This window comes from Mycteria americana, chromosome 4, assembly GCF_035582795.1.
Source record: "Mycteria americana isolate JAX WOST 10 ecotype Jacksonville Zoo and Gardens chromosome 4, USCA_MyAme_1.0, whole genome shotgun sequence".
Taxonomy (NCBI): Eukaryota; Metazoa; Chordata; class Aves; order Ciconiiformes; family Ciconiidae; genus Mycteria; species Mycteria americana.
The window spans coordinates 53297360-53321346 of record NC_134368.1 but is presented as its reverse complement, the minus strand read 5'-3'; the positions used below and the strand labels follow the sequence as shown (position 1 = coordinate 53321346).

The 23987-nt window shown below is 35.8% G+C and overlaps 1 protein-coding gene across 1 annotated transcript in view; it reads right to left on the bottom strand.

Annotated features, from left to right (window-relative positions):
* Nucleotides 1–9874: 9874 nt before the first annotated feature.
* CCSER1 (coiled-coil serine rich protein 1) overlaps nt 9875–23987 on the bottom strand; it is a 731922-nt gene continuing 717809 nt past the window's right edge. The window contains exon 10 of the mRNA XM_075500578.1: nt 9875–10849. Coding sequence (XP_075356693.1) covers nt 10364–10849 — 486 coding nt within the window. The 3' untranslated portion in view covers nt 9875–10363. The remainder of the gene's footprint in view (nt 10850–23987) is intronic.

Below are 23987 nucleotides of genomic sequence, written 5' to 3'. Positions count from 1 at the left end.
ATTTTTTTCAGTCTGAAACCATAAAGTAAGACTTAGCTCATTCCCTTACATGTGGTTTTCTAAAGCAACAGAATTCATAATATTTTTAGAGTTATTACAACATAAAACATTATAAATAATAATACATACCAAACAACTGAGGAATTACTTTGCTGTCTGCTGAATATTGTTTCGCTCTGAGGAACCAGTAGCTTTTGAGGTATCTATGTGATCGATAGGGAATAAATGTCTGTCCTGTTTCATAAAAGACAAAAACAATTTACATGGAAGTAAGGAAACATATAACATGTAACTACGAAAAAATTCTCAGGCACTTTACAGACTATCACCATACAAAGACTAAGCTGTCCATTGTTTTGGACATAGTCAAGCTTCATAGAAGTGTTGTCATGTGGGGTAATTTCCTTAGCTCCCAAACACTTTGTATAACCTGTGCAAATTTCAGAGAAACTTCCTCTTCCTTGCACTTGCATCTAATTTGACATTCCTCTAGCTTCATTGAGTAGAAGGGTGATAATACAGTAATTTAAATTCACAGAAAAATATCAGTGTTCTGTATAGATATGGACTGGTATAACACTGTCATAGATTAAAAATTATTCTTCTACTCATATAATAATAATGTATTTCAGTTTTATTTTTCCTTGGAAGACATATATATATATATATATATAAAGTAAAATAACCTATTAAGCTTCATATTCCTGCAAGGCGCCCAAATGCTAGAAAGAATTACCATGTAAACCACTGAAATGGAGCAGCTATTGAACAGTGTATAGTAACAATAAGAAACAGCTTAGAGTAGGACGTATATTTTTAATGGTATTACTGATAGAGTAGCAGACATGTAAGTACTGTGAAATGAGCTACAGCCATTTCTAGATGCAGAATTGGAGGCCAAGCTGAGGCTTTCAAAGTTGGGACTGAAAATGGTATACTGCTGGTGATGAAAAAAAAAACCAAACCAAACCAAAAAGCCAAATAAACTGCTGGACTAAGAATGCAGCCCACAGGAATTACTTACATGCAGGAATAAGCTGAAGTAGAACTTTGCTGGCCACGAGACTATCAGCTATGACAGGATCGGCAATCACTTTGGTCTTCATACTTCTTTTATTAATAGAGCACTGTTAGTGATGACATATTTTATAACCGTACAAATGTGATAATTTGCTTGTTTCTTCTATATTTGAATCAAAGTAATATTAATGATTTTGGCCTTTGAAGGTTAAGACACTCATTTAGATATGCTACAGGGAAAATGAAGCAAAGTGGAGGAGTGTTTTATAACATCCTTACTTGAAACACTGTGATGGACAATACACAAACATACACATAATATAAGCAAAAGAATACAGCAAAAGAAGAAGCTGAAGAGAAGAAAAAAATAAAATTAGGCCTAATTTTAATTATGTAAATTACTATTTTCACACTAAGAACAAATGGGAAGTGGAGTAGGGAACTGAGAAATGTCGTGGATGCAAAATTACTTTGATATTCAGGAAACAGTGTAATAAAGAATTTGCAAAATACCAAGGCAGAATGGAAATACTTTTTTTTCCTGCAACACAGTAGAATTTTTGTATATACCCTTTTGATTGTGTAAACAGTTCTGAAGAGGTGTTTGTACTTAATTATTAGCACAGTATCAAATAGCTTCAATCTACAATTCTCATCAAGTGATTAAAGAACCTAGGGAAAAAATAATATAAATCTTTTGATTGTGACAGATTGGTAACAGCATTAAGTCATAAAAGTATTTTTGTGTATTAAAGTGCAACATGTATTTCACCAAAAAAAGTATGAAGAAAAGTCAAAGAAATGTAAGATATTTGAACAAAAAAACCAACACAGGCTCATCGTAGAATAACATAGGATTTTTATTAACCAATTCTCTTTTGGTAGAAAGGAAAGAAAAACTGTAAAAGCCCTTTATGTTCACTTCAAATATGGAAATATCTGAATGTGCACCTCTACAGTAAGGTTTAAAATTAAAATTCTGTATAAATATTCAAAAATAATGTTTAATTTTTTCCATCAAACATAAAAGTAAAAATAATGCCAACTAGAAATAGGAACAAACAAATGTCCATTAAATAATACCAATAGAAGCCCATAATTATGTTTTATGAACTGCCATTAACTCCCAAAGTAACCCACAGAAATCATATCCTCCATAATCAGATTAAAAAAACAACAGAATGCTGCTTGATATTCTTCAGAGACAACAGTGTTTGTATCCAAAGGCTATGTAGGTTTTTTCAGTCAGTGCACAAAGACTGAATTTGAGACAATCAGGTTCTTATTGCACACAACTTACAACACCTCAAAACAATTAAAAAAAAAGAATATAAAATCAAAAAATCAGAGGACAAGGGGTACTGTGATACTAAAATCAAAGATTAGGGTTGTGCCTTGAACATTTTTAAATATTAAACAATATTTGCCTGTTAAATAAGAAAAAGAATTTAACTCATTTATGGCTTTGTAGGGTAAAACCACTACAATCACCAACGAACTTGTCCAATCAGAACTTAGATATATTTTACAGCTTTCTTTTCAGAACATAACTGGAAGTTAGGTACCTTGGGGCAAATATCTTCACTATTGCAAATTTTGCTCCAAGTTGATTTTCAAGTTGCCTTTTTAAGTGTGTTATCTCTTAGAAAAAATATTCTCGTTTCTTTTTAAATTTAAGTTACCATCTAAATCATCAAAGTGAAATTCTGGCCTAGAGTATGTTCAGTGAAAAAGCTTTCCATTGCCTCATGTAGAACTGTACTCTTTTCAATACTGTTCAACAGTGCATTATTTATACTTAATCTTCAAGTGAATATTTTCCTCCTTTTCTCATCTTTGTTACTCTTTTAAAGCCTCTAATTCAAGTAATATGTATGGTATTGCCAATTACATTTAAAAAATTGTTTTCAATAGTATATAACAACTGGCCTTACAGTGTACTGTTATTGAAATTAAATGGATGTTTAGCAGCATATAATACAAAAATCAACATCTTATCAGTCCTTCAATTTTTATAGTTGTCAATAGTTTAAACAAAATACCATCCTGAACAGCAAGATACTTATAAAGAAGTACACAATGATAAAATGATCAGATATAATGTCCAATTTTAATACATAAAGCAGAACATTTCCATTTTAAAAAAATGCCTAAAGCTCTCTAATGGCCATTAGCAGTATTAAAGAACATGGACAATTTTAAAAAATACTCAGAGTTGGCCTAATTTTAATTGTCCCCAAATCAGTTTGAATTTCACATAGGCCAAACTGTTTGTGGACATATTTGTGTAAAAGTTTTCTCACAAGAATCATGGTCCTTTATTGGAAAGTAAAACCAAAACTGGGACCCTATTAACTAAATGCAGCTCTTGACATAGAGTCATGACTCTCTTCAATGTTTCCTTATTGTTTAAAGTGTGCCGATAATTAGCATAAGGGCATTACCATGGCTGCATGAAATACAATTATACAAACCTACTTCAGATAGTTAGAAATGACTACACAAAGTGCAAGGCTTTAGAGATACAATCTTTTTTTTTTTTTGTCTGAATTGTTTCTGTGTTACAATGCAATTGTGTTGTTCTGTTTACGCTTATCCTTCAGATAAAGATAACACCCTGGTAATAAAAAGATGTAAATTCACTCAGATGCTGTTTGATCAAAATATCGAAGTGCCCTTATCCATACTTTGTGGTGTTACGTGATCATTTTATCTCATTTCTTGTTATTCCAAGAGAATAATATAAATATTACTTCAGTGTATTTCACAGAAAATGGCTATGCACCACCACCCCTGGAACGGAAAAAGAGCTATCAATCTGTCACCCTTTACCCTTCCATTAGATTCTTCCCAGCTACAAAACACCTGTTCTCCACTTACACAGATTTTTATGTACTGTTGATCCTCTTGCTTAAATAACATCAGATGCATCACTGATTAAGGACTTTGATTGCTTATGTTCTCCTTGTAATATTGATCATCCCTACACACAATCTGTAGAGAATGTACAAAAACTTTTTTCTTTTTCACACTCTTAACCATGGGAAAGAAATAGATAGATTTTTTTTTAAAATTAATGATTCGGAAAACAAAACCTGATGGTATAGCTGGAAAGGGACTTGAGTAGGAAGGCTGTTTCTTATCTTTTCTACTTATCTGGGGATTTTGAAGGGTGTTTATATGTAGATATAAGTAAAAATACTTTTTATACATCATACCTTTCAAACAATAAATACGAATGAAATTGTTTATGTTAGAAAAAATATTATTTGTTTGCTACCTTTTCAAAGAAGCGGGATTTGATTGTTTTAGTTTGATGGGATTGTTCACATGCTTAAAGTTAAGCAGAGAATTCTGGACCCTGTTGAAATCAAGTTTAAGTAAGAAAAAGAATACAAGCTAATCTGTAGTTCATATTAAGCCCTCATATAAAGTGCATTGACATAATGGAAAAATAAAAATAAATTAAAATTCTACTACTACTGTTGATATCTGTATACATTTAAAAACTACCCTATTAGGGCTTTTTCAGTGTGATAAAAGCAGGCTCAAATCAGGCAATGTATTTGTTCATACAGGTGCTTAAGTAAGTTTGAGAGTCTTTTTGGATAGATGCAAATCAACTGTAACCACAACTCACCAACACAGTTGGAGCCTTCAGTTAGGAAGTGGAATTTTTTCTGTGAATGTACCACTTACTACTCTAGCAGCAGCACAACAGTTCTGGGAGAAAATATTAAACATTTTAATGATCAGATATTAAAAAAATCCCGTGGAGCCTTCTTAAAGCAGAAATGACACTGTGGTGCAACCTGTCTACATAGTCAGCACAAGTCCATACCTAAAGGGAACGTTTCTGAAATCCAGAGAGACACAGCAAGGGTAACAATACAAAATATATGGAGATATTATTTGCGCACTAGAAAAATCTTCTCAGTGGAGTATTTTCTGCTCTATAACCTCTATATGGATTTGGAAAACCAACAGATATGACACTTGCCACATCCATCAGATTCTCACAAATCTTTCATAGTTAAGATCAATCAGAATAGGTTTTTGATCCCCAGGAATCGTACAGAGACCTTCAGGGAAGTTTATTGTTGCCCTGCTTTCATAGGACCAGTATTACTTCTGCAGAAATCCTCAACAGTCCTCCCTGTGTGTTTCAAGTACAGGATTGAGGGCAAACCCCCCCATAACTAAGGCAATGATTTGCTGGTAATGAAGGTAACAAAAATGGCAAGTCCAAAAATATTTCACAGCCGTACAAAATGCAAGTGGCAGCTGTGGCTACTGAGAATTTCAGATTTATAGGAAATTTATGCTGATAAAAGTTATATTTTTTTCTTTTTTCCTTTCACAGAATCGTATAGGTTGGCAAAGACCTTTAAGATCATCGAGTCCAACCGTAAACTTTCTTTAGATACAGAGTATTTTAAGTATTTAAAAAAAAAAAAATAACCACAAAACATTTCCAAAATATTTCAGTAAATTGCTTTACCATTAACTTTGCAACAACAGAAGATCCTTGAGAAGAGGATAATTAAATGCAGACAGTTGCCCTAGACTGAAAATACACTGCAAATCTCAAGCCCCTCAGAGAGGACAGATATCCAGTGTCTTTTATCCTATAAGGAGTTAGTATCATATGCATCACAGTGGATAGACTCTCACAAGCTGAACAAATCATCACTGAGGAAGCAAAATCCAAACAGAGAGTTTACTAGGTTAAAAACAGCACACGGCATTTTTATCTTTAAAAAAATAAATACCAGCAAGATACGTTCTGCAACTGCTGAAATTTCCAAATGATCTTAGAAGTGCCTTACGTAGGACATGTTAGAGTAAACTCTGTTTAAAGGCAGTCGCAGCCTGGATGATTTGAGTATGTTCTTCTCCTGAGGAATCTCTACCAACTTCTTGCTGACTGGAGAACACTGAAATACACCCTGGAAATGATGCTGTGTGTTTCTCCAAGCTGGGAGAAGACCTCTACCATTACTTTCAATGTACTTTCTCACTCTGTACTGCCTACTTCATCTGGAACAAGCTTCAAACAGCAAATTCTCCTCCAGAAAAAAATCGTTAGTAGTGAGAGTCGAAGAAAAGAGACATAGGACATATTTCATTAATGCGCTCAGACACAGAACTTATGCTTTCGACCCACTACAAACATCTGTAAGAAGACTCCCCTGGATTTTTTGTTCCAGGTATTTATTGCAAAGTTTTGTTAGAGGTCATTGTTACTCTACTGGACTTCATTTATGACCCATGTAGATGTACAAAGAGTTTTGCAAGGATTTTTTTGCTTTCGAACATGAAGAAAAAAAAAATACATTCACTATAGATCATGAACTGGCATTTCTGCTAGGTCAAATCTTTTCTTTTTTTTTTTCTGTAAACCAGGAAAGATTTCTGAATTCAGAGATCTCCTATGCATAAACTGAGACTAGTTGGATTGAAGGCCACAATCCCAATCATCAGGTGACTTAACTCAGTATAGTCTAACTGAAGTCAATATTGAACTAATCAAACCAGTGGCGACATGGCACAACAGTTATGTCGTATAAACTACAGTACTGATTTGTAAATAGCCGATTTTTATTAGTTTGCAGAGTATACTGTGTATTTAACAGTATAAAGTGAATCAGTTAGTGCAGACAGAAATCACTACTTCCAAACTGGCTTTTAGGAAAGGGAAAAAATACCAATTTTTAGCCAGTGACTGCAATGGACTTGTAGGACAAACACGAATATCCTAGGGTTAGCTTTCAAATGCTTATCGAAACCTCATGTGAACATCTTAGTCTGGATATACTCTCTTTAAAAATTTCCAGAGAAAAAGACACGTAAGAAAGCCCTTCATTTATGTGGATGTGTGTATTTTGGAATGAAAAGCAATAAAGTTAAATGTAAGGGTCTGGATTAAAAAAAAAGGAATCTATTCCAGCTGTTTCATTTCATGTATAGAGGGTCTGCCTGTCTTGAAAAAGTGGCAGAAATTTATGTTGCAGGATGCTTCCAGACGCTCCTAAATAGCCTAAACAGAGAAGAGGTTTGTAGTAAGACTGCTCGCTCCAATATGCACAAGCACACAGCCTGAACTTCATTCACGTGCACAATGTATACCAAAAAAACCTTTCCACTACTCTGAAAGCCAAATATAAGAACAGTACTGGACAACTGTTTTCCTTCCATCTTAATAATTTATGACCAGGGTTGGCCCTAGCATGTTATTGTATCTTAGAAATAAATCCTGTAGAAGCACTCTAGTAAGGGAAATAAGGATAAGTCTAGAGATTATATAACATTTCAGGTGTGGCTCTATTAAATTACTAAAATATATTTAGGACACAAATCTAATGTTTCTTTTGCCAAGTGATTGTTTCAAAAAATGGGAAAACACTTCAAATGGAAGCAGCTTTTCTCTGGGGATTTCCTCCTCCTTAAATGCCCTCTATCACACCAAAAGATATGGAAGTAACAAGAAGTAATTTTCAGTAGAAATTTTACAGTTATGCTTTGTTGTACAGAAACATATAAAAAAAGGAAAAAAGGTACATCCATGGAAAAAATAATAAGTGCCTTTTCCCCCTGGTGTCATGTCTTTGGATATGTACAGCCTCGGAGAAATGTATAAATCATTTTATACATGGAACTCTTAAAAAACTAGAGATTTTTAGTACAAAGGAATCAATTCACTGAAAGAATGTCCACATGCTGTTGTTTTATGATTTACTATATACACAAGAGGATCAAACAAAGGACCTCTGTTTTACAGTTACTGCTGTACTGTACATTAACATGTGGCTAATACCCTTCTCTGGGTGAGATTTACACTTAGTATTACAAATAACATAACAATGCTGAAAATACTGATACAAAACAGCTTCAAGATGGCATTTTAAAAATATCCCTCACTTTAATTGAACTGTTTTCTCCAGTTTTTTTAAGTTTCACCTTTATAAAAGATTCTCCAAGAAAATAGTAGCATTTAAAATGTTCTTTTTGAAATGTATAGATGGATTTTCTTAATAAAGTGTAATCCAAAAGTCCATTTTTCCAGGAAAAAAACAACTATAGATACAGTACATTGTTAAAATGTTAAAATACAGTTAAAATTGAAGAGTGGTTTTGTTTTTGTTTTTGTTTTTTAATGTAGTATAGTACATTTGTATCCTGGAAAAAAAATCCTTGATTACAGTGTATGTTAATTTATTTACAGAACTGAAATATAACTGCATACATCAAGTCTTGAGATGAGCAAGACTGAAATGTATTGTTAGTAAGAATGAACTGTCTTTGCAATCTACCATAACCTTAAGAGAATGCTCAGATGAAAACGTGATTCTGAGTGAAATTCTGTTACTACTATTTTTAACTTTTTTGGTAGACTTTAAACTATGAATTTCAATGCAGGACTTGGAGTCTTGAATACCCATAGTTAATTCGGTCAAGCTGTGTTTGCAATTTTTGCATCTTCTGTCTTGGCAGTAGCAACGCACACACGAACACGAAGAAATTTGGCAAATGTTTGTCTTGATTCTTATGTATCCAGCTCCGGATACCCAAAATTACTACTACAGAATATTTAGACAAAACCTGCTCTCATCAACATCAGATAATGTCATAAAATTTTCTCTAACCCAATTAAAATCCTCAGTAAATAGAAACCTGAAAGTCCAGGTTGGAATGGTTTTGAAATGGCTGAAATGGCTTTGCAGAATATCTGCCAAGCTCATAGTCTAATTTTTTCTTAATCTAACCAATCCTCATATTAATCCGAACATTAAGTAGTTAAGCAGGCATATTTAACACTTGGTAAAATTTGTAACATTAATTCATTTTATATGCCCGATGTGACTTACCTTTTAAAAGTTGCAGTATTTTTAGTGGCTATAGAAGCTTCATTTTTCATTATGTGTTACTTCAGTTAAGTCACACTGGTTTATTTCTTTGTGTGAGAATGTGCTGCACCCTTGCCTTTTGTTATTAATCACCAGTTAAAGAGAGGGGTGACTTGTCTCAGATCTGCCTCAATCGTACTTAAATGTGCCAGTTGATTTATGAACTGCTAACTATATGTCCTATTATCATTCGAACAGATTACCCTCCATCAGAGAGGTTGTAAACTAAGTGTCATGTTTAGTATATGCCACATGTTTAGAGTAACTTGACTGACATGCCTGTTTTCAAGCCCTCTGAAAGGGGAAAACAGGATCTTTTGTTACTGACAAGTCTACAAGTTCTATTGTGTGATCAGATGATTCCCTATTCCCGTGAGACCAGCATGCTGCACGTCAGATAGCATTAGATTCTTCTCACTTGTGTGTAATATGTCAAGACTAGCAAACCTGCTGAGCTGGTATAAACCAGGTCACTAAGTGCACATGATACAGTCTACAGAAATTACGACTTACACAGGTAATTTGGACTGGGTAAATAAGACAATTTCTCTTACTTTAGTCTTTCACCTATTTTTGGTTTGGCAAGTGAAATGAAATTATATGATGCATGACACAGCATAGAATGTCACACTGTGTCGTGACTGATATAGTGCCTGTAAAGCACAAATGTCACCACAACTTGACATGTCCTCATAGAAAAAAAACACTCAAACAAATGTAGTTAAATAAAGGTGGGGAGCGGGAAGGGAAGGTTGAGGAACCAAGTTGACATCATCAATTTGGGGCCCAATTACTGACTCAAATACCTGGTGAGCCTCTATGAACCTTGCTGTTAGAGGAAAATCAGTCACTTCCTCTACTTGTCGCATGAGGCATTCATAAAATACATACAGCAGAAAGCGGTAACACACCTCTACAAGTGAGCAAATTTCATTGTGTTAAAAAAAAGTGTAAAAAGAGGGTCCCGAGAGATTTCTGACTCCTTATTTCCCTACTCTCTATGAAATTCAAGAGGGTTTACTAATTACTTATCTACTCATTCCTCACATCTACTTTAACAGCAACATTATTAAACGTACACGGTATCATTTAAGATCAACTTCTAGAACTTCAGGGAATGATAGTGGCTTATAGAGGAAAAAAAAAAAGAGATATATTTAGCCAATATTGGACTAGCAATGCCAGCCAAATGGTCCCATTTATTATACCCATGGTGACTTTTGCATGACAAATCAATCTAGTTATTCAACAATCTAGTTCATCCTTTTGCCACAGTCCCAGATGGGAAAGTATGGAGCCTACAGACAACGATAATTTTTTACTTTATTTTTTTCAGGTGAAAGTACCAGTAGATGAAAACTGAAGACTGAGTTCTAGGTGAGCTTACGTTCCTCTTTAATCAACTTTCTTTCCATGGCAAGAACACAAGCACCTTGTTACCCATCTTGTTGACCTAAAGTCTGTAGCTCTGCTGTGTGTAAATTGTGGTGGAGGAAAACATTTTTTCTGCTGTACATGTGTAAAGAGATGGGTCCCCTCGGAGGCTGTCCGAGTCTCCCTGTGAAAGTGGTATGTTGCCGAGGTACAGCAGTTTGGTCTTTTGGAGCTCCTGAGAACATTGGGTAGCTGTCTGCCTTGGATGCTGGCTTTGCTGTACTTGGTGCCGTGGTGGCCAAACCATTCTGGGTGACCTCTGAAGCGAGGGTTTCATACGTGCCTCTAGTATGCTTGATGACTTCCACTATCTCCTTCTCTTTTAGAAGGTTGCTCAGACACAAATTAGACAGCTGACAGCTCTTGCTTTCATAGGCCGTTGCTTGGTTGCCTGATGAGTATCTAAAAGGGTCCTCGGTGGGAGTATGTGCTGACTTTCTGTCCCTTGTGCTGAGATTTTGGTTCACCGTTCTGTTTGGATATGTAGCCTGGGGAAACAAAACAAACCAAAGTATTAGTAAGAGAACATAGCAGGAAAATGGTGTAAAGTATATAAAATACTCCTCGCTGCAGATGTACAGCACATGGGGCTGGCAGATTAAAATGAAAGACAGATCTCAAATGCTGGTAAAACTCCCAAAGCACTGCTAGCATAAAATAGAAGTATTGTTCATTCATATTTAATAGAACTAATATTGAAAAATGCTTATTATAGGCAATGATATGAGCATTTTCTTTAAAAAGATAGTTTAAATCAAAGGAGGAGATTTTTTTTTTCGAACAAAATAAATGGATAAAAAGATTCCATGTATTGTAAACGGATTTTCAAAAGCATTTCAGATGATGAAACAAGAATTTTGACTGCATAGAGTTCAACTCTTAATACTCTCAATTACTTACAAAATGTAAAGAACATCTTCTGTGAATATCTTCATGCCTCGGTTAAGCTCAGAACATGCTCAATTTTCATTGTCCCTTGAATCTAGGTGTTTTGTTGTGTACTTACAGTTAAATACATGCCAAAATGCGCTGCCAGAGCAGAGCAATAATTTTATTTCAGCTGCCTGGAAAAAGTACTGTGTAAGAAGGATTCTGGCATGTTAGCAACTTTTGATACTCTGTGAGCATGCATGCATTTATATTTAAGTAAGGGGAATTTATCTGTACATGGCAAGCCAGATCACTGCAGATTTCCAGTGTGTACTTAGTGTGATGCTTCATTTTGTCCTCCACAGAACACCTGGCTGAGGAGATGATGGGGCTGTGGGACCTTCTCTCACACATTTAAGATATACACTCTCAGTGTTTAAAGTAAAATAAAGTGCTGAGGGGAAAATGCTAATACAGTCAAAGCAGGATTATGCCTGTTCCCTGACTGACTGTACTAGTTAGCTTCTAGAGGTGATGCTCAGGAACTCAGCTCACAAGGAGATGTGCTTGTGGCTGAGGAGCGGCACTAGTCAAGCTGTGAATGTTCCGAAGTCTGGTCCCTAGAGAAACTTGAGCTTTGAGCCTATATGGCTTTGTAAGAAAGCTTCATCTCTTTATATATTGTTACAAAACATATATAACACCAATTTGCCCAATAAAAATTAAATATTTGAAAGATATATGTGAGTTTCAAAAGTTGTTGATGTAACCTACTTAAACTCTACTGTCTTTTGTCATCTAATATTGTGTGTGCAAAAAAAAAAAAAAGGTGTGTGTGTGTTTCATTAACTTCTCCAGATGCATATCCATACAATCTTTCAAGGAAATCTTTAACTTACACTGCAATTAGTGCGCCTCTGATTTTTTTGTTTTTTGTTTTTTTAACTAGTCAGGTTACGGTAACTAAGCTGCAGTTATGTGAAGAAGGATTCTGATAATAGCATCAATTGTACTTTATTTTAAAAGTTATTTTGGAATACACATTTGCCCTTGTTTTATCACTGTCACACTTTCCCAGGTACTGGTTAAAGCACCTAGCTCTGACATTCATTTGCAACAAAAGTCTAATTTTACTCCATATAGTTTTTCTGCAACAGAACTCTGAAAAGACATGGTAGCAGCTTCTTGACATTTACATTGCTATATGGGCTCTGACATTACAGAACAAAGCCGAGAAAATAAAAAATACTCCCAAGCCTTACAACAATACTTTGCTAAAAATATTTCAGGATGTTTCCATGATTCCATAGGAAACTTGTATATATTGTTTCAGGACAATCTGTATCGCTACACATCCATTTCTATTTTAAGCAACACAGAAGAATGATACAGTCAACATTCACAGCTTACATCCTTTTTTAGTGCAGGCAGGCTAATGGTCGTGCTTCTACGCAGATTGATACGCAGGTTTGGATACAAGTATCGCAGTTCATTTCAGGCATCAGAGATGGTATTTTCAAAAATTATTAGTACTGGAGTAACATTTTTCCCACTTAATTCAGTGCTGATTGCACCCAGACTCATAAATGGGAGTAGAACATTTCTGGAAAACATCACTTAAGTTTTTATGCCTACAGCGCACAGATGTTGAGATGAAATTCAATTTAGTTCCTAGGGAATCATTCTTGGGAAGACCTGTCTGTAAGTTCAATCACTTTTTATTTATTTATTTATTTATTTATTTATTTATTTATATGCCAGTAAATAAAAGCTTTCTACTGGGACAAGAGAGTCAAATTCAATGCCCTGCCAAAAATCCCTGCATTTGTTGTAAGGGAATGTTTCTGGAGTTACCATATGTCACCCTATGCTCTTTGACAACCTAAAGATCGATATCATAGAACTGAGAGGAACTTTATGATGGGACATCTAGTCTAGTCTACACTTGTGGTTAGCATCAGCTTATCCCTGTGTTGTTCCTGACATTTTTTGTTTTAACCAGCTGTTAAGGACCTTCATTGATGTAATCTGTACAGCCTCCTCAGCTAACCTTTTCCACTACATTACCTTTACTTTTAGGAAAGGTCTTCCTAATATCTAAATTGAATCTTTCTCTCTGCAAATCCATTCCTTCTTTCTCTCTCTCCCATGGAAATGAAGAAAGAATTGCTGTTTGATCTTTGAATACCTGTTTATGACTTTGAAGAATGCTGTCAAGCTACCCCTTAATCTTCTCTGCTCTAGAATAAAAAATATCACATTGATCTTTTCTCATAGGACTCATCTTCTAGACTCTGAGTCATTCACACTCGTCTTCTCTATAGATTCTCTTCAGTAATTCCACATTTTTTCTTGAAGTAGATGGCCCAAGAGTACAATACTTAAGGTAATCCCCTACCACTATGAAGTAGAAGGACCACTATTAATCCTGTGAAGGACTTCTTCACCTGCTTCTTTTTAATTCACTCCAGTATGAGGTTAGTAATTTTAGTTTGCAACAGCATGAAATTGTTCATTCATGTTCATCTGCTTGTCACAATAGTTTCAAGATTTTTTCTACAAAATTATTGCTAAGTTGTTCAGCTGATAATTATCACATAGACATAATTCCCCATTTGCCCCTGTTGAATGTCATCATTTTTGCTCTGATCTTTTCTCTAATATATCAAGATCATTCTGAATTCCAGTTTTATCCATTAACATGTTTTTCATCCCGCCCAGCTTCATGTAAGCTGTAAATTTAATAAGAATATTCTCTAGTCCATCATCCAGGTAGTAAATGAATGGTATTGAACACTATAAAACCCTACTTACTATACCCTTCTGTTTTAACATTGGGCCTTTGGTAAGTAATTTCCAAGGACAGTTTACCAATTTACTCTATATTTGTTTCATTTAGTCTGCATCGTATGTTTATAAAACAGTATCAAAAGCCTTACTAAAAGCAAGAAATCTGACATCTACAGCTTTTCTTCTAGCCAGAAGGCTTGTTACTGTGCTGCTGAATGAAATCAGATTAGTTTGGCTATTGATTTGATTTGTAATCCATGTTGGCTCTTGTTTATCTCGTTTTCTTCTATGTGCTCATAGTTCGTTTGATTATTTGCCTCAACTTTTTGTCTGAGAATTGAAGTCAAACTAATGGAAAACATTATAATATATTTAAGATGAATCATAACCTCCCCCCAACACTCACAAAAATAGACACTGATACTGCACTTTGACCAGTATACACTTGTTTTAATAAAAACGCCTCAGAGCTTTTCGTGGTGGTATACACTGCTCAGTAAAAAGTCTATGAATTAAGAATCATTTCTCTTCTTACAGGTGCTACTGAAGTGCCAGCAAAAGCATATAATTTATCTGTTTAATCAGCAACTATCCTTGTTCTTGTCTTCATTTGTGAGATTACTCAGTCATAAGTAGTATGACGTGAATAATCGGAGTTTAAACATGTTGCAGCAGACCTTTGTAGCCTTGGCTACAGAGGCCACTTCCAGTGAGAAGCATGACCACTGCTGGAGGTCTTGGATACAAGTTGTCTTATAGTCTTAAGAATGGCTTAGCAGTTACTTTTGTCTCTTGAAATAGACTAAAAAATAAAAAAAACTTGTAGGGAAAAAATTCTTACAAAATGAGTTATACCAGCAAGGTAAGTTTTAAAGTAAATACAGAAGAATCAACTGGTTTTGAAAACAAGAAGTGCAGAAGCGTGTTCAAAGCAAGGCATATTGTTGAAACTGGGTACCAGTAAAAGGTACAAGGCATGATTACATGATTTTTTATATTGCTTTTTTAACCTGATCTTGACGAAATGTTCTGTTTTGAATATCTGGTACTGTGGTGTTTCTTTCCTCTTCCTTATCAAGGTTATATTTCACATGAAATATTTTCATTTTAGAAAATACATGCTGGGTTTGTGGGTCTCCAAACTGGCTGTTGGCCAATGGGGGGAGACAGCGTGTGTGTATGTATCCATAAATATTTAATAATATATATGTGGTGAGGGAAGGCCTTAGTTTTGTGCAGCTGTAACTTGCTGAAATTCCCCTTCTATTGAATAATTAAACAAATACCAGGTGGTGACAAATTAAGAGCTAATTTACCTAGATTTTAAAACATCAATAGGAATTTAGAATAAGCCATCAGTATTCTAAGACATTGGTTTGACCCTATCTCCAGCAATAAGACACAGGTGGTTAACAAGGAAAGACAGACTCATGCTATCAGATGCATAGTTAGACATGAAATGAACAGAGATTTTAATAGAAACACTGCCAAAAAGCAGTACTATCATTTTTATCTATGACAAATTACTGAAGAATAGCTTCTAATCAGGAAAAGAGAGAGAACAGTGGTCAGATGGGAGTAAAAATCAACAAGAAATCCTCTCCCTTCCCCTTTCCCCCCCCCCCAACATTATTCTCACCCCAAAATATTGTCAATAAAAAGTCCAATGATGCTTTGAATTTCATGCAAGTTATTTTTTGCTGTCATTCAAACATTTTTATAAAAATGATAACACACAAAAATGAAAATAATGGTATGTTGTTGTTTATTTGCTGAATTCAGACAGTTTAGCTGGAAAGAATGTAGTCCAACTGAGTTTTCTTGCTGGCCCATTTTACAGTTATTTAGGATCCTCATGTTCTGGTCAGAATAAGAAAAATATCCCAGAATGAAATGCACAAAAGCAAAACCACGCAGCACCATGCAGCACCAACCACACATGCAAACCACACATGCAGCACCAACAAGAAAAATGCTTTGGACAAACTTGACCTTTTATTTTTAACCTATTTCTCCTTATGTTCCTGTAAATGTTTCACGCAAAATTTTCTGCGGTGGACTTTTAGGTACCAACGACATTCTGTGAGTGTTAGACGTGAGCGAGCAAAGCCACTATCCCAGCGCATCTGTTTGCCAATTTGAAGGCTGAGTCCTTGTCCAAAGCTGAAGGTGGCTTCATGCCAGTTGTGTTCCAGCCTAGCCTAGAGCAGCTGCAGGGCTGCTGTAAACTGCTGCTTGGCAGTGCTCCAAGGAGCCGATCTGCCAGCTGGTGACTGCTGAAGCAAAAAATCCATTCATCTCTTTCCCTTTTATTTTTCAGTAGCTCAGCTAGAACCAACAACTTCTCTGCCCCAGAAATCCCCAAATGACACCCTACAGTCTGCCTAACTGTGGACCCAGGAAATGGGCTGCAGTTAGGATGCAAATGTGGCTCTGAAATTTCTTTCAAAACTAGCCCATTTTAAATATATGGAGAGAAAAAAACAGGCCTCCTTTGTTGTTTCAAATACCCCTTAAACTTTAAGAAAACATCTGGATTTGAATTTCCTGATCAGATGAAACACAAAAAAGTGCATGCTTTCTTGCTTGAGTCTATTTCTCAAAAAGAAAAAAAAAGGATTTCTATTAAAATCTGATTGGCTGTAAAATTTTGATAGGTTTGTATCATGATCACTGGTGTTTTAAGGTACAGGAATATGAGAAAGTTCTAAATATTTTAGGTTTGATTATTCCATACTGGTGCTAAATACATTAACATTGAACCAAAAATGGGAACTTAATATTCTTAAAATATTTTTTCCATGAAGATTCTGAGGGTTCCTCTTTGTGATTGTCATTCTGGTAGCTTTTTCTTATATTAAGAAAAAAAACCCCAAACCCTTCAATGACCCACTTTAAAGTAATGAAAACTGACTACACTTATAGAAAGCTCCAGAATGGGACACATTATTAAAAATACACTGCAGCCATTCATCACTTTCCATTTTCAAACCCAATGAGTGAAATATGACAAGAGTTAACGACAAGACAATACTGCTGCAGGACATTTGAAAATGGGTATTGTTGCTGACTGTCTTGTGATAAAGTACTGATATAAAATGACAGAAGAAGACATGAATTACAAAAACACCCAAAAAAGGGTGCAGATTTTTAAGATGCCTGTGCCCAGAGGCATCTGGGAGTCTCAGATGCCTATAATGTAATTCTTCAAAGTAGAGCAACTTTCTTAAATACATCATTCTGACAGCAGGCATAGAGAATAAAAACGAACAAAATACTCTCTCACCAGTGTATCCAGTGCACCCTGACAACCAACCAACAATGGTGTATTTGAAAAACAAGGTTTTACCACCCCAAAGGATTTTTGCTTTCAGAGGTGTTAATGCAAGCACACTCTAGAGAGAGTAAGTATTCTGACAGAAACCTGATGACTTTCTGGATTCCCTCAAGTTTTCTACCGCTTAATTATTTTGTGTTTGCGGTACAGGAGGAATGTAAAATGTGTTCTTCCAATGTAATATTAACTATATAGCCCCGCATAGCTCACTTGGCCCTTGTCAGGTCTCAGCTGGACTGCAGCACCTTCTGCAGAACTGCCTCCATTTGCAGCCTATCCCAGAATTCATAAAATATAAAGCAACATAAAGAAGTCCAGAAACAAAACAAAGTGCTATAGCTCTATATTTCTTCGAAGGATGGAAAGGATGAAGCCCTGCATCACGCTTTTGAATTTATATCCCTTCAGATGCCTTTCACAGTTCTGACAGTTTTTCTAAGTGTAGATCTGATTTACCAAAACACAGGTTAACTCAGTACTTTGGTATGCCACATCTGTCACTATGTCAGCTCCTTAATTTCTACACCTCCTCACTTTTGTGCTTACCAGCCTCCAGCCTAGAGATGATCCAATACAAAATGTAAATTAGCTGCAGCAGGTAGTTGTTCTTCATTCAAGTCTCTTAAAAAGCACTCACTCTTATTGATCTCAGTAGCACCTGGACCATGAGAGCAACTTTTACAACCCAGATCTGCACCTATCGATCAACTGTGCAACATGTGACATATTCTGGCAACATGTGATATATGAAAGAAATAAAGCCCAGTGTGTTGAAATAACACATGGACTCGTATCAACACGTTATGGGTAAGAACCAGCTGCTGATCAATTTGCAAGCTCTGCTGTCATCCGTTACAAAATGAATGCAGTCAACATAAATCAGAAACTTTTCTCTTTCTGCCTTTCAAACATCTTTATTTACTTACTGAAAGCAAAAATTGTGACATGCTAAAATGCATGCCTCTTCCCCATAACGCCCTTTTAACCAACAGGCCAGTTGAATGCAAGTGAACTATAGTGGTAAGCTAATGTCCTAAAAGGGTTTTATGGTAGTGGTGATACAGTGTGATAAGTAACCCACAGAGGGCTTAAATAAGATATTCATCTTCTCACAGCATAGAATGATCCTTGAAAAATTTCATTTATGTAAGTAATAATGCACAGTTAAGGTAACAAGGTGTAGAAGGATGTAATGCTGTTTTATAAAGTAGGAAGAAAACAGTGAATTTCCCATTAATCTCTAGTAACTTACAGTAAATCAGTACTCTGCATTCTCAATACTGCATTTCAAGGGTTAACTAGAAGATTTTTCTCATTAGTAAAGCTAATAGAAAATTTTGCATTTTACAGCTGTTTACCATGCCTTCCAAATTAAACACTGGAGCTGTTCACCAGCATTAGTCATATTCTTCAAAAATGCTACAAAATTCATTTAGATGATACTGAATACACCTTGTTATACACTATGGCTTAAAATTCTACATAACTATAAAAATACTAATCAAAATGAAAAGCTACTAAATAGTGCGGATCTTTCAATGATACGACTACGGAACAGCAAGACATGCTATGTGAATGTCTACACTTAAGGTCCTCTTTTGCATAACTGATGCAAAATGAACTGATAGAAAATGGAGAAGTGGATCCATGGGAACACCAGGGTCACTTCAAAAGACCACAGTTCATGTAGTGTGAGCAGTGAAGTATGACACAAAGGTCCCGAGGAAACACTAAGGGAGCTTGCTCTGGAATTACAAGCAGGAACATTGCGCAAGTGCTAATTAGCCCTTCTGAAATGTGTGCTACTCGGCTGACATTTATTGCTATACCAACACAGGTGTTCTGGCTTTGCAAGACAAACTAGTATTTCTGTACAGCATTTGATGTGCCATGTAGACATAATAAGTTGTTCAAAGATCTCTGCCTTTTGCCTTACCTATTTTGATGACCAGCTGCCTGAAAGCTGTGAAGTCCATTTCTAGCCTCAGGCCTGACATGTGGTCACCAAAACCTGATTATCATATCTGTAGTTCATCTGAATTAAAACTGACTTCTAGGTGTCAATTACCTTTGACAACTAGCTTCTATTATATACACATTTACATTTTACCAAGTTTCTAATTATACAGTTATTTATTTTCCTACTCTAATGTCACCTAACATGATTTCCTATAGTACCAGAAATTCTGTATGTAAAATGAAATTCATCTGACTGTATTCAGTTAGATAAGATAACAGGATACAGTTGTCTTAGAAGCAGTAGTCTCAAAAAGATTTAAATATGCAATGTTCAATTGTCTTTATACTATATAGCTCTATATCTGCAACATACTTTTAGGAAAAGAAACAAAAAATATAGCGACCACATCAATTGCTTATAAATTCTCATTTAAAAAGTGGAGGAATACATTAGACATTATGCTTAGAGATGTATTCCTGTTATGTTTAGGATAAGAATCTTAAATACTTTGGCATATGAGGCTTTTGCTTTGTCAGCTGGACATATAGGAACTCAAATCTGTATTGTGTCTCTGTATATTTTTATTATCCTACCTTCTGTGAAGAAAATAATCATATATACGTATCTTTAAGTTCAGGGCTTTCTTGTCTCACTTTCAATTAGTGAATGTCACAAATCAGATTTCTAATGAACATGTGCCTTCTGAAAAAGGCACTGCTTGCTGTTTCGTAAAAAAACCATACAAAACCCCAGATGAATTGTACTTAGCCAACACTCACCTTTTTACATCATATTCTTTAACAACAATAAAAAAAATCCTTCCATTAAACTGAGTTTCACAAATTAGCATCCTTATTTTTGAAAGCAATAGGGGCTGAACTTATAAGAACAGTGGGGAAAATTGCATACATTGGCAAATGATGTTCAGCTACTGTCATGTTAACCAGTGACATTATCCCTCAGCCTAATATACAGTCTGCAAAGGAGAAATCGAAGGACTAACAAAAAGGGCAAATTTTATCCTGATGACAAGAAAAGAAATCCTAATTGTCCTTTAATTGACTTGACTTTTTATTTTAATGACAAGATTACTAAGACCAAGACATCCTTGAAGAGAAAGAGAAAATAGTCTTTTTATTTTAATACATATATATGAGGACACCTGTTTTAGGAATGAAATATCACAGAGTAGCCAGATTTTTTTATCCCTGAAGTAAATTTCCATAATTAAGCCTTTTTTGTGGTTAGACAAAAACATCATAACATACCTACAATCAATCCCTAGCCTTAACTGGTCAGATTGAGTGTGTTCAAAACCTTGCAGAAATAGTTTAGACTCCCATGACAGGATGAAGCATTACTACTCCAGAAAGATACTGACTCCCTGCTGCAGGATTCAGCCAGAAAAAAAACTTTGCACCATATGAAGTATGAACTTTGCACTATAGGATGACACTTAGTGAATCAGATTTCATTCATAATAGAAAGATTTCCCTTAAAATATTTTCTTCAAAGATTTTACTATGTATGATGGCTATAAATCTATGCTGAGTGAATCATTCCATGTCTACTTTTTTTAGGTATTGACAATCTTAGAAATAGGGAAAGAACAAATAGGATTCTCTTGGAGTAGGGAATAACTCTACTTTTTTTTTTTTTTCTGTTAAACCAATGACCCAAGTATGTATTGGCTTTGTCGGTATGGAATTGGTGCATACAAATTCTGTTCTCTGATCTCCATCTGTCAATATCAAATATATTTACAGTAAGAAAATCTTGTCAGGGAGAGGAAGGGGACTCACAGCCAAGACATATAAGTAGTTGTAGAGGAAATGTGACCCCCATAAGGAATCCATACAACTGATTTACATGAAAGAGATATTGCTCTAAGAAAACAGTTAGTGTTTGTAGTTGAATGACATAATTTCCCTCATGTTCTAAAAAAATCCAGAAACCTATCTCCTATCATTTCAAAACTGTATAGCTGGCAGTGATAGAAAATTTCCCTTACTGTGTAATTGCAAACAAACCAAGTTTCACATAGGTAAGATAGCCCATCACATAAGTACATAAAATAACCTCTTCCCGCCTACACCAGTGGCTTACACAAAAGAAGAAAAATATTTCATAGCATCTTTACTGTAGCTCTATAAAGGTCCATTCAGTTCAGCTCTCTTTAAAGCAGCTAGTGTAGCATGGTGTTCATTACAACATATACTACTTAGTGTTCGGGAAAGTCAACTCTAACAAGGTAAAACTATTTCATCTATTTCATGTATTTTAAGGCCAGCAAAACCCATTATAATCATCTTGTCTGACCTTCTCTGCAGTAGAAGCCATAGATGTCTCTTGGTGAAATCATGTAATCCAAAAAAGGGTGTAGAATTAAAGAATAACTTAAAAGGCTTAAAGTAATGGAGAATGGATTTTATTTCTTCATAATCCACTAAAATATTTTTATAGCAATGCAATCCAGGTCCTTACCGGAAATGTTGCTATATTCTGGTAACAAATCCTAAATTAGTATTTGAACAAAAGAAAATAAGCAATATCTGCTGACAAAACTGCTGCTAAAATACGCTAGGAGATAAAGTGTCTCTAAAGAGCAGAGAGGACTAGTGTCTAAGACATTTAGGAACAGGCAATTCTTGGAGGAAGTGCTGGTTGGGTTTGGAGTTATCCCTGTCTGGAGAAAGTTTTGGTCATGTAAGTAGTTATATGTATGATTGGAAGGTCCTATTCTCTTTTGTATATGATTATACAGGATGCATGACCACGAGGAGCCCACTACAGCCTGCAAAATGACAAAGAACCCAACATTTCACAAAAACCTTCTAGTACCAAGATCACGTTACTTGGAAAAATAATCTTCCTTTCCACCTTACTTCCCTGGAAACATGCAAACAATTAATGCAGCTATTTCAAAATATTCAGCATATCAGCTCCTTATTTCCTTCAGCAAAACTATATTACACAAACTTAGCAAGGGAAAACAAACAAAAGGAAACAAAGAAATATATAAGCACCCGCTGAAATTTCTTATTTTGCTTTTCCTTCTAGGACAACCAACACCAAAAATTTTGGCAAAAATGCTGAAATACCTTTATTGGTTTCTGCTTCTCTATTCATTTGCCTAGCCTAAGGAAGGTTAGCAAGATTATATTTCATATTACACCTCTAACTTTCTGTAATAATGCACATAGGGGGGCATTTACCGACTGCCTGTTGCAGCATACGCTTTCTCTGTAAATGTAAAAGTTTACATTTTCTTTTCTTTACAGCCCATATTGTGGGTCTCTCACTTGAAAAAAGTAATAGAAGATGATTTGCTCACTTGGCACTGTAGGCTTTTCAGCTGTAAATTAATGTAGTATTGCTGACTTACCAGTTGCTGCATAATAGCTGCTAAAATGGTTGAGAGTTTTAGGCTTCTTGTGACATAAACATCAGCTCAACTCTTAACCTCTGCTGTTTGCCATCTTATTTCATTAAGCACCATTTTAATGGAACTCCTAAATTCTGAAAGGTTTAAGTGAAATCATGGTCCCTTTGAATCCACTAGCAAAACTTCCACTGGCTTTATTGTACTGCCTTGAGCAGGAATGAACTTAAGCATGTGCCTGAAGGCTATTTACTGCTATATAAATTAGGGACCAGTGTGTTTTTGTCTTTTCTGAGCACCACATGCTGTGGTGATAGCAGCCTTTTAATCCCTCCCTCCTGCCAAATTAAGGGTATAAGCTACTTTAAATAACTCATAACCAAAGTAATTTGTTCAAATACACTGTTTTGCAAAAAGAAGGCTTTTTAATACATTTTAAGAAAAAAAAAAGAAAAAAAGAGAAATATTTCTTCTAATTAGCAGTCTGGAAAGATGAATATCTGTTTGGTTAGAGCTATATATCAAAGACACATTTTAGAAATACAAGGTATTCCCCAGGGATCAATACTGGGTCCAGTCCTGTTAAACATCTTCATTAATGATCTGGATGAAGGGGCAGAGTGCATCCTCAGCAAGTCTGGGAGGAGTGGCTGATATCCCAGAGGGTCGTGCTGCCATCCAGAGGGACCTCGACAGGCTGGAGAAATGGGCTGACAGGAACCTCATGAAGTTCAACAAGGCGAAGTGCAAAGCCCTGCGCCTGAGGAAAAACAACCTTATGCACCAGTACATGCTGGGGGCTGACTGGTTGGAAAGCAGCTTGGCAGAAAAGGACCTGGGGGTCCTGGTGGACACCAGGCTGAACATGAGCCACCAATGTGCCCTTGCTGCAAAGAAGGCAAATGGTATCCTTGGCTGCATTAGACAAAGTATTGCCAGCAGGATGAGGGAGGTGATCCTTCCCCTTTATTCAGTGCTGGTGAGGCCACACCTGGAGTACTGTGTCCAGTTCTGGGCTCCTCAGTACAAGTGAGATATAGACATACTGGAGAGAGTTCAGCAAAGAGCCTCAAGGACGATTAAGGGACTGGAGCATCTCTCCTGTAAGGAAAGGCTGAGACCTGGGACTTCAGCTTGGAAAGGAGAAGGCTCAGGGGGATCTCATCGATGTGTGTAAATACCAGAAGGGAGAGTGCAAAGAGGATGGAGCCAGGCTCCTTTCAGTGGTGCCCAGTGACAGGATCAGAAGCAATGGGCACAAACTGAAACACAGGAGGTTCCCTCCGA